The 12227-nt window shown below is 48.4% G+C and overlaps 2 protein-coding genes across 2 annotated transcripts in view; one reads left to right on the top strand and one right to left on the bottom strand.

The window, feature by feature from the left end:
• Nucleotides 1–6567, bottom strand: part of LOC148443295 (uncharacterized) — a 59458-nt gene extending 52891 nt beyond the window's left edge. Inside the window, exons 1-4 of the mRNA XM_088463001.1 lie at nt 6513–6567; nt 933–1075; nt 253–444; nt 12–90 (exon numbers count right to left, since the gene is read on the bottom strand). Coding sequence (XP_088319127.1) covers nt 12–90; nt 253–444; nt 933–1010 — 349 coding nt within the window. The 5' untranslated portion in view covers nt 1011–1075; nt 6513–6567. The remainder of the gene's footprint in view (nt 1–11; nt 91–252; nt 445–932; nt 1076–6512) is intronic.
• The window catches only part of LOC148443293 (uncharacterized), a 75007-nt gene that overhangs the window by 40307 nt on the left and 22473 nt on the right, over nt 1–12227 (top strand). The window lies entirely within an intron of this gene.

Below are 12227 nucleotides of genomic sequence, written 5' to 3'. Positions count from 1 at the left end.
TCTCCTCTTACCCAGTGATGTGAGGGGCCGGTGATTCTCCATCATCAAGTCCTTGTACAGACACTTGTGTTCCTCTATATACTCCTCCTCCTGCATGGAGACATAGACAGTGACATTCTGACACCTTATAGGAACCTGACACACCCAATGACACAGTCAACACCCAGACACATCCCCTGGTGTTACTGTATAATGTCCCATTCCCAGCAGTCACCTCTCCAGTCATCACCCAGGCACATTCCCAGCAGTCACCTCTCCAGTCAGCAGCTGAATGATCTTATTGGCGAGTTCCAGGATCTTCTGGTCATTGTGTCTCTCATGTATCAGTGAGTGAGGTGGAGGCACCGTGATAGGGCTCTGGGTCTTGCTGAGTCCTCCTGACATACAGGGATGGCTGCTAGGTGTCTCAAAATCACCGGATGTCTTCTTCACTACTGTGTAATCCTGTGTATTGGGGGAGACACCAAATATCAGTACTTACATGCTGAGATCTCCTTACCTCCCTGTCATGTCCCTGTATTATTACTCTAGATATAAGTGATGTCACTGTGAGACTCCCAGATCCTCTCACCTCCCCAGCCATGTCCCTGTATTATTTATAGATATGTGATGTCACTGTGACACTCCCAGATCCCCTCACCGCCCCAGTCATGTCCCTGTATTATTACTATAGATATAAGTGATGTCACTGTGACACTCCCAGATCCTCTCACCTTCCCAGTCGTGTCCCTGTATTATTACTCTAGATATAAGTGATGTCACTGTGACACTCCCAGATGCCCTCACCTCCCCAGTCATGTCCCTGTATTATTACTATAGATATAAGTGATGTCACTGTGACACTCCCAGATGCCCTCACCTCCCCAGTCATGTCCCTGTATTATTACTATAGATATAAGTGATGTCACTGTGACACTCCCAGACCCTCTCACCTCTCCAGTCAGCAGACAGATGATCTTCAGGATAAGATGTAAGATCCTCTCAGTCCTCTGACTTCCGTCCTTGTCCATCCTCAGTGAATCAGTGAGAATACAGAACTTATAATTAAGACTCTGGTTCCTCCCAGCAGGACTTTCTAGGAATAAATCACAGAGAACACATATAACACAGACATGTAACACTGAGTGACCAGTAAGCCTCCCCTTTGCCCCCAGCCATAGAGCCCCAGTCAGTGTCACTCAGAGGTTCCTCTGACCCAGCCGCCATCATACTATGCTGTTTTGCATAAGGTTACACCAATATTCCTCTCCTAGCCGGGGGTCTTATTCCTTCCAGACACATATCAAATCCTCTTTGCAACACTGGAAATTTAGTTACATCAGTTATAGGACACTGTCCTTTATATTGTATCTGGCCTGCAGTACCTCTGTGCCACCAGAGGTGCTGCTGATGCATTCTGACATTGTCTCCTCACATGCAGGAGTTAATATCACTCCCCTGTTTAACCACCTGCACCTGCCTCACAGACTATTTATTATTGCCCCTCACCATGCCCCCTGCTGGTCATTGTTTTCTCTGGATTGTATTCCACGGCCTGAACCTGTGCTCCTGTCTACTGGACTCTGCAACTCTAGTGCTGTCTGTGACTCTGACTCACCCACTCTGCAGTATATGGTTCTTGTTTGTATCCACTCTGTATATCCCCAGCCTATACTATGTGCAGCTAAAGCCAGCTGGGCCTCTGCAAGCTGTCCCTCCTATTGCTGCATGTGACTCTGACTCACCCACTCTGCAGCATATGGTTCTTGTTTGTATCCAGTTTTGCAGAACTTCATGTTTCTGTTACCACTAGTTCCCGTCCGGTTCATGTATCACTCCTGGATTCTCTGCATTACCTGTACTATGGTTTTGTTTCAATAAATATTTTATATGTCACTATGCTCCTGACTCCACAACGGTCATTACAGGTATCCAGTTATATAACAATGGGACAGAATCGGGTGCTTTCCAGATAATTTAGTTTCTGTTTTAATGTCACCCTAGAAATGGACAATGTCAGATCCCATAATTACATAAAATATAATTACACAAATTACACTATTCACTCTATTTCCTAGAGACATACATATCAGATACATGCATACATACATAGAAATAATATCCATGCATAAATACATACATAATCAGAATGGGGCATTGCTGAGGTTTTGTCACAAGCTCTGGGAGTGATTCCTGAAATCCCCCATAACTCTCTCCTGGGACATGGCCAATACGTTATCATTCCTCGCACATATATATGATACATTATTCCATTATAAAGCCTCACGGTGGATAAGCATTACTGTTATCTGCTCCTTAGTGTGACTATCTATGCCACTAATATGTGGTTTCCTAAGCAAAAGACATAAATTCAGGAGCCTGGAACCTTTTCGAAGCAGCTTTGAGGAACACAGACGTGACCTGGATCGCTCAGAGCAGCTGTGAGGAACACAGACGGGACCTGGATCACTCAGGGCAGCTGTGAGGAACACAGACAGGACCTGGATCGCTCAGAGCAGCTGTGAGGAACACAGACAGGACCTGGATCACTCAGGGCAGCTGTGAGGAACACAGACAGGACCTGGATCACTCAGGGCAGCTGTGAGGAACACAGACAGGACCTGGATCACTCAGGGCAGCTGTGATGAACACATACAGGACCCGGATCACTCAGGGCAGCTGTGAGGAACACAGACAGGACCTGGATCGCTCAGAGCAGCTGTGAGGAACACAGACAGGACCTGGATCACTCAGGGCAGCTGTGAGGAACACAGACAGGACCTGGATCACTCAGGGCAGCTGTGAGGAACACAGACAGGACCTGGATCACTCAGGGCAGCTGTGAGGAACACAGACAGGACCCGGATCACTCAGGGCAGCTGTGATGAACACATACAGGACCCGGATCACTCAGGGCAGCTGTGAGGAACACAGACAGGACCTGGATCGCTCAGAGCAGCTGTGAGTAACACAGACACGACCTAGATCGCTCAGAGCAGCTGTGAGGAACACAGATGAGACCAATGGGAATATAAAGAGGAGAGAAGGAACTGGAGAGAAGATATCTACTGGAAGGAACATGATGCTACCACCAAAAAGATGAACAGAAAGAAATAATAAGCAATGTTTACGATCAAGTCCTCAATAATGCCCACATTTATCTCCTCAGCCAGGGATTATCCTTTAGATAAATATATAGGTAGGCGCTACTAAGGTACTAGTTTTACCCTAGCTGCTGGTCACATTAGGGGTATCCCCACCCCTCTGCTACAAATTTCTGAATAAATGATGTGACCAAGTGCTCCAGAGTAGTGACAATCGTGTTAGTGTTAGTATTTGTGTGTCTGTATATTCGAACGTGCAGTTATTTCAATAGTGTTTTCGCCCAATAAATGTTATATGACCTAACAGAGAATTTCAGTCCTGAAAATATTCTGTAGGGAGGGTGTTCTTAGATTATATATAATAACACTGGGTGCAATATCTTAGAATTGGGTATGTACAGTATAACTCATAATTAGCGTTCCCACTAGGCTGTTTCAGCAGGGAATTTTTAAAAGATCCATAGGTGGAGCTAATATCTCACTAGTGATTCTGTGAGGAGAGCTGGAAAGCATGCACTGTTTGGGGTCCTGAGGACAGAGGGCCTGATTCAGAGCCGGACGCTCGGACCAGAGCGCTCGCTCTGAATCAGGGCCGGGTTACCTAAAATTGGAGCGGCTCTTGGACGCTCGCATAGCTGTGGGTTACCACCCACAGCTTATGCGAGCGTCCATGATGATGGTCGCGATGGTCAAGACCATCGCGACCATCGGGCTTGCGACGAGACCCTGCGGTAGGGCCTCGGTGACCGCAAGCCCTGGAGTTATTTTGGCTCTATCAGAGTGGGGCCGGACCCAGACGGTAGGCATTCCCATGGGAACGCCTCCGTCTGGCAGCCACGCCCCCGGCACGCCCACCAAAGGGGGCGTGCTGTCACTCACCATCGACAGCACGCCCCCTTTGGTGCGAGACCCCGAGCGACGGCTTCCCCGTTGCTCACCGGGTCTCGCGCATGCGCATTTGGGTACCATCGACCCGCTTGCGAGCGGGTCTGAATGAGACCCAGAGTTTGAGAACCTGTGTTCTAGACAAATAGGACTCTTCTCTAAGACTGAGGCTACATCCCCCTACCCCTATTACACACAGGGCGTAAGGGTCAGAGAAAGTCTGACTATTAGTCACCAATGTATAATCATTTCAGGTGTTTCTGTATTACTTACACACTATTATTATACACTCATCATTATTATTATTATAGACTTCAGCAACTATTTCACTCATATCACTAAATATTATCTATTGCTATTAATTACGTATAATTTAGTTATTCACAGTCACAACACCCAGCAAGCACTTACTCCTAACATACCTGAAAAGAATACACGGATTACATTTATATTACATAATATTATCTGTTTAGTCTCACAAGTTACTTATCCACATCCTCAGACTTGTGTATAACTGTGTAACCATGTAATTGGCGTGGTAGCATGTGATATGACCGCAATCAGCTGTGCGTCAATAGACAAGGTCCCCGACCACACCACCGTGTCCCTCAATTTTTCAGGGATCTGATCTATATATATACAGAACGAATGCCCTCTGACTCCCCGAACCACCCTACAATACTGCGGCAGTCTGTGACCGACGAGATCACTTCCGGAATCGCACCCCAGAATGCCGTACAAAAGTCATTCTGGAGCGCATGTACCAGGGACAGATATTTGGCTGATCTCTGCAAGTACAGAGATTAGCTGCAGCAGAGGGCACTGGTCATCAGGTAATATCTGCATGTGGGGGAGTATTGCCCATGGGGGGTGGGTGGTAATACTCCCAGCGGGGTCTATAAGCATCAGGGGTGGGGGGTAATGCTCCAATAAATAATTTGGGTAGAAAAGGTAAAAAGGGTGGGCAAAACAGTAAAAATTCATCAAAAGGTATTATTAATTGGGAGCCCCATATTGGATTACAGGTTATCCTCACCAGGAATATAATTATAGTCCTTGTTATTCCTGAGGTCAATACAAGTTGATCTTTTTTGTCAGGAAAGCTGTGAGGTCTGTTTTTTGGCACGTGGTAGTTCCTTGTTGTGTCCTGGACACCGCTCTATAATTATAATACCACATAACAGTGGACCTCATTCAGAGCCGGACGCTATTTGCGGACGCTCGTTCTGAAAAAGGGGCCGAATATTTAAATTGAGCGCTCGCTCTTTGCGGTCTGTTGACGCCTCTATGGCTGAGTGAGCGTCCGAAACATGTGCTCGCTATTTTGTAAAGACGCCCCTTGGCTGCTCGCATCATACGTCATCTCCGCTATTTATTAGATTAATCGAGTACATCGAAAGGCGTATGAACTGCTCGCAATTCTTGTGGTAGGATTTTCCTACCGCAATCATGCGAGCAGTTCAGGCTAAAAGACAACCAAGTGACGTGGTCGATGACGCTGCTTTGTTAATTATGCACATCCTTAAAACACCCGTTTTGACCGTTTGGCACGCCTGCGTTCGGATCTCCACTCCCCGTTTTCAAGCACCTTCCCCTGTTACCACCCACAAACGCCTCATTCTGTCAATCAAATTACCAGCCCCTCGCTATTTTGCGAGCACACGATTTCCGACCGCACTGACTGGTTGGCGCGTGCGCATTACGACCCATACGCATGCGCAGATGTGCGAACATCGCTTGGAGCGAGCAGCCGCTTACAAGCGGCTCTGAATCAGGCCCAGTGTGTGCTGGGAGCTGTGTTTATTCCCCCTCATATATCACTGTACAGTCCCCTCCCCCTATATAATAATACCACATATCAGTGTGTGCTGGGAGCTGTGTTTATTCCCCCTCATATATCACTGTACAGTCCCCTCCCCCTATATAATAATAATAATACCACATATCAGTGTGTGCTGGGAGCTGTGTTATTCCCCCTCATATATCACTGTACAGTCCTCTCTCCCCTATATAATAATAATACCACATATCAGTGTGTGCTGGGAGCTGTTATTCCCCCTCATATATCACTGTACAGTCCCCTCTCCCCTATATAATAATAATACCACATATCAGTGTGTGCTGGGAGCTGTGTTATTCCCCCTCATATATCACTGTACGGTCCTCTCTCCCCTATATAATAATAATACCACATATCAGTGTGTGCTGGGAGCTGTTATTCCCCCTCATATATCACTGTACAGTCCCCTCTCCCCTATATAATAATAATACCACATATCAGTGTGTGCTGGGAGCTGTGTTATTCCCCCTCATATATCACTGTACGGTCCTCTCTCCCCTATATAATAATAATACCACATATCAGTGTGTGCTGGGAGCTGTGTTATTCCCCCTCATATATCACTGTACAGTCCCCTCTCCCCTATATAATAATAATACCACATATCAGTGTGTGCTGGGAGCTGTGTTATTCCTCCTCATATATCACTGTACGGTCCCCTCTCCCCTATATAATAATAATATAATATATACAGGACACGTTACCTGGTTCCGACTCTCAGGAATGTCTATGACAAAATGGCAGCTAAAGCCCTTGTGGCCCCGCCCCCTCTGCTCTGTGACTGGGAGACTATAAGAATATGGCCGCCGGTCACCGTACATGAGGACACCATTATACTAAGCCGCCTGATTGGCTACTCGCTGCTGCCAATCACCGCACTGAGAGGAATGAGAGGAGGGCGGTCACTATGATAGAAGGGGCGGGGCAGACAGTAGCCATAGCTACACGGAGGAGAGATGGGCGTGGCTATATAGAGGGGCGTGTCTTCTTGTATAACTGCAGCTTCCGGGTGACGGTCCCAGTAGGAATAAGCAGCAGGTGATGGTATTTATTATTGTTATTATACAGGGGGAGCAGACTGTGGTGCCTCATCATTATCATACAGGTAGATCAGACACCAGTGTTCTATATAATACAGGTGTAACAGCCACTGGTGTTACTATAATACAGCTGGAGCAGCCTTTAATGCTGCACTTTGAGTATACAGGTAGAGCAGATGCCAGAACTTTTTGTTACTCTAATACAGCTGGAGGAGACTCTGGTGCTACATTATCATACAGATGTAGCAGACCCCAGTGTTGGTATGATACAGGAGGAGCAGAACCTTTTGTTACTATAATACAGCTAGAGACAACTCTGGTGTTGTATTCTCTTTATACAGGAATGAAGCAGTGCGCAAGGCAGAGGTAAGGGGGGAGCCAGCCGAGGTTTGCAGATTCACCCTCGGCGAATGGCTGCACGCTCGGTTCCAGCTTTGGACGGTTATGCCGCTGGGGCTGCGTGCCAGGCGAGCGTGATATGCGCCACAGGGGCGGCTCCCAATACGGGCGTAGCCTGGGCGCCTACTGGGTAGGCGGGGCACGCCCCGGAAAATAATCTAGTGAAGATAGCCTTGCCCACTGCTCATTTTGGTGCCCTGCAGCGTATGCTAATAAGGTTGAAAATAAAGCTGTGGCCAGTTTGGTATCCCAAATTTCCTGTCTCTGAGTTTGATTTATGGGTGGGACAGCTGGGTAGCGGGACACAGGCGGGTCGGCCTCTCCCCCTTACGGGAGCCGAGGTGCCGTGAAGATGGCGCCGGAGCAATTTAAGGGAGGAGGGGCGCCCCGCGGGCCAGGGGCGGGAAAATGGGAGGACGGGCAGGTATGCCCGTCCTCCCCTTTCTCACACCTGGGGCGAAGGGCAGCCAGTAGAGGCCATCGGGGGCCGGCGCAGCGCACAAGGGTTTCAATCGGGAGGAGGGCGGGGGGCCAAGGCATTCGCGGGTAGCAGCGCACAGAGCATTTCCCACCCACCCACCCACAAGTTGGTAGGTTATACATAAAAAAATAGGGAAGGCATGTACAGGAGGGATGGGGTGCATTTGCCGCCGCTGTGGACTGCTGCGGTGGTTGTCTCTGCTACTTTGTACAAACAGCTGAACGTCCTTCTGCATCCCTTGTGTTAAACGCTTGTCTGAATGCCTGCCGCAGAATCGGCAGCCTTGGTCCTGCGCACTGCTCCCTTGTGGTGATGCGCACTGCTGGTGGGCTGACCTTGCTGGCGATAATTGACTCCTTAGGCTCCCATGGGGGGATGGGAAATGGTGCCTGCTCCTGGGGGGGGAGAGGTATTGCGGGGAGACATGATATTGATATTGGGTACTGTTCAACTGGCCCTCCCGCTGGCTGCGGTGGGTCACACTCTGCCGCACCCTGCTTCTCGGGGTGAAACAAGGTGGCTGCGCTGCCCTTTGGAATAACTGTGTATTGGCGAGGTATACCCATGCCCCCTGTGAGCCTGCTGTGGCATCCTGCTCACCATCTGCGTCTTCAAACCTTTGCGCTTGCCCCTCTGACCCTCTTGGTGAATTGTCTCTGTGTTCTGGATATAATGTGGGGATTTGCCTCGCCGGCACTATGGGAGAGCTGGGGGTGATCCAAGGTTGTGGGCGCAGGTAACAGTCCTGCTCTTCCCCCTCCCGACTCGGGGCCATCTGACTCTGTAGCCGCCGGAACATCATCTGACATTGCCGGCCATCCACTCACCCCTTGCGAAAGCTCCTGGCTGGGAAGTACTCCCCCTCGCCCTTTGATTTTAGAAGCTCCGTCTGGCTGCTTGATGCTTGGTCTCCTTTTATTTTCGTGCAGCCGCTTTGCACCTCTCCGGCCACCAGAGGGAGCTCCGACCACGTGCTTCCTAGAAGAGCTCTGCTGCTGCCTGCTTCTTCCTCTGGGCACCGCTCTGGGCTGCAAGTCTCGCTGCTCGGATGCCTCCCGAAAACGCTGGGGCAAGGCCCTCTTCCTCGCCGCACGTGCCTGCTGTACTTCCATGCCGCTGAAGGTAAGTGGGAAATGCTCTGTGCGCTGCTACCCGCGAATGCCTTGGCCCCCCGCCCTCCTCCCGATTTAAACCCTGCTGCGCTGCGCCGGCCCCCGATGGCCTCTACTGGCTGCCCTTCGCATACCTGCCCGTCCTCCCATTTTCCCGCCGCTGGGCCGCAGGGCGCCCCTCCTCCCTTAAATTGCTCCGGCGCCATCTTCGCGGCACCTCGGCTCCCGTAATAGTGTCAGTAAGAAATGACCGAGGTGTTATCTGTATAGCGCAATAAGTCAGGAAATACACAGAACATAACAGAAAGAGGATATAAAGCCTGGTCTAACCAGGGCCAATAACCCCTCAGCACTGACCAGCTGTGTGATGGGAGACGTATATAGTGATTATCTGTATCATTTATGGTCAGACATATACATCATCACCCAGTGCTCAGAGGTATGGGGAATATATATATATATATATATGTGTAAGGAGGAAGATTCCCTCTGTATAATACAGTGTTGGTGACCAGTTGAAGTGTCTGTGCATTTGATTTTAGATACAAAATAGGACCTTTTGGCCTTTTTATGTTTTGTGTATTATAGTGTAACCTATTTATGTGTCTATGAGTTTTTAATCACATGATATAATTTCCAGTAATTAAGTTATTTGCAGCAGTGCTCCCACCCTTGGTGTATATATATATATACAGTCAGGTGCATAAATATTGGGACATTGACAGAATTTTCATATTTTGGCCTCTATTCACCACCACAATGGCTTTGAAATGAAACAAACAAGATGTGATTTAACTGCAGACTTTCAGATTTAATTTGAGGGTAATTACATCCAAATCAGGTGAACGGTGTAGGAATTACAACGGTTTCTATATGTGCCTCCCACTTTTTAAGGGGCCAAAAGTAATGGGACAAACTAAACAATCCTAAATCTAACTTTCACTTTTTAATACTTTGTTGCAAATCCTTTGCAGGCAATTACAGCCTGAAGTCTGGAACACATAGACATCACCAGACGCTGGGTTTCATCCCTGGTGATCAGGGCCGGATTAAGGTCTGTGGGTGCCCCTATTAAATGTGACAAACTGGGGGTATGTGCAATGGGGACCTTATGCAGAGCCCCCAGTAGTGTCAGTGCCCACAGTGGTAGTGCCCCGTATGCAGTGCACCCAGTAGTAGTGCCCCCTATGCAATACTCCCATTAGTAGTGCCCCCTGTAGTAATGCCCTCTGTATAAATGCCCCCAGTAGTAATACCCCTGTAGTTGTGCCCCAAATAGTAATGCCCCCCCAGTAGTAATTGGGCATGTGCCCTAGTAGTAATGCCCCCTGTATAAATCCCCCAGTAGAAATACCCATGCAGTTGTGCCCCACAATAGTAATGCCCCCAGTAGTAATTCCCCCTTTAGTAGAGCCCTCTGTAGAAATGCCCCCAGTAGTAATGCCCATTAGTGCCCCCAATACTAATGCTCCCTCTCTAGTAGTGCCCCCAATTGAGATGCCCCCAGCAGTAATGCTTCCCCCCCGTAATGTTCCCAGTAGTAATTCCCCCCCAGTAATGCCCCCAGTAGTAATGCCTCCCCCCTCCCCGAGTAATGCCCCAGTAGTAATGCTCCCCCCTGAATAATGCCCCCCACCAGTAATGCCCCCAGTAGTAATGCCTCTCTTCTCCCCGAGTAATGCCCCAGGTGTAATGTGTAATGCTCCCACCCGTGTAATGTCCCCTTTAGTAATGCCCCCCGCCAGTAATGCCCCCAGTAGGCCGCTTGCACTAAAAAAAATAAAATAAATGCTCATACTTACCTTAACCTTAGCCCCGCGTACGCTGCTGTCCGCTCGGCTGCTCCTCCACACTATGGCAGAGACGTCATGACATAGTGCTCTGCATGAGCCGGAAGCTGGAGCTCATGTGAGCTCAAGCCTCCGACTGGCTGTGCTGCAGGGAGGGAGCCGGGTGCCCGCTGTTTACAGCGGGCGCCTGGTGAAAGGAGCCTCCCTGCGGCGCCGGGGTTAGGTTGGCCGGAGGAGGCGATACTATTTCCGCCTCCTCGGTCCACTTTAACCCGGATGGGTGTGGGGGCCCTTAACGTGTGGGGGCCCAGGGACGATCGCCCCTGTCGCCCCCTCCGTTAATCCGGCCCTGCTGGTGATGCTCTGCCAGGCCTCTACTGTAAATGTCTTCAGTTCCTGCTTGTTCTTGGGGCATTTTCCCTTCAGTTTTGTCTTCATCCAGTGAAATGCATGCTCAATCGGATTCAGGTCAGGGGATTGACTTGGCCATTGCATAACATTCCACTTTTTAGCCTTAAAAAACTCTTTGGTTGCTTTTGCAGTATGCTTCGGGTCATTGTCTATCTGCACTGTGAAGCGCCGTCCAATGAGTTCTGAAGCATTTGACTGAATATGAGCATATAATATTGCCCGAAACACTTCAGATTCATTCTGCTGCTTTTGTCAGCAGTCACATCATCAATAAATACAAGGGAACCAGTTCCATTGGCAGCCATACATGCCGACGCCATGACACTACCACCACCATGCTTCACTGATGAGGTGGTATGTTTTGGATCATGAGCAGTTCCTTTCCTTCTCCATACTCTTCTCTTCCCATCACTCTGGTACAAGTTGATCTTTGTCTCATCTGTCCATAGGATGTTGTTCCAGAACTGTAATGGCTTTTTTAGATGTTGTTTGGCAAACTCTAATCTGGTCTTCCTGTTTATGTGGCTCATCAATGGTTTACATCTTGTGGTGAACCCTCTATATTCACTCTTGTGAAGTCTTCTCTTGATTGTTGACTTTGACACATATACATCTACCTCCTGGAGAGTGTTCTTGATTTGGCCAACTGTTGTGAAGGGGTTTTTCTTCACCAGGGAAATAATTCTTCTGTCATCCACCACAGTTGTTTTCCGTGGTCTTCCGGGTCTTTTGGTGTTGCTGAGCTCTCCGATGCGTTCTTTCTTATTAAGAATGTTCCAAACGGTTGATTTGGCCACACCTAATGTTTTTGCTATCTCTCTGATGGGTTTGTTTTGATTTTTCAGCCTAAAGATGGCTTGCTTCACTGATAGTGACAGCTCTTTGGATGTCATATTGAGAGTCAACAGCAACTGATTCCAAATGCAAATGTCACACCTAGATTCAACTCCAGACTTTTTACCTGCTTAATTGATAATGAAATAACGAAGGAATAGCCCACACCTGTCCATGAAATAGCTTTTGAGTTGATAGTTCCATTACTTTTGTCCCCTTAAAAAGTGGGAGGCACATATAGAAACCGTTGTAATTCCTACACCGTTCACCTGATTTAGATGTAATTACCCTCAAATTAAATCTGAAAGTCTGCAGTTAAAGCACATCTTGTTTGTTTCGTTTCAAAGCCATT

This window comes from Taudactylus pleione, unplaced genomic scaffold, assembly GCF_031769625.1.
Source record: "Taudactylus pleione unplaced genomic scaffold, aTauple2 ptg001312l, whole genome shotgun sequence".
NCBI lineage: Eukaryota > Metazoa > Chordata > Amphibia > Anura > Myobatrachidae > Taudactylus > Taudactylus pleione.
Note: the sequence above shows the minus strand (reverse complement) of the source record. Positions and strands in the feature narration are given on the sequence as shown.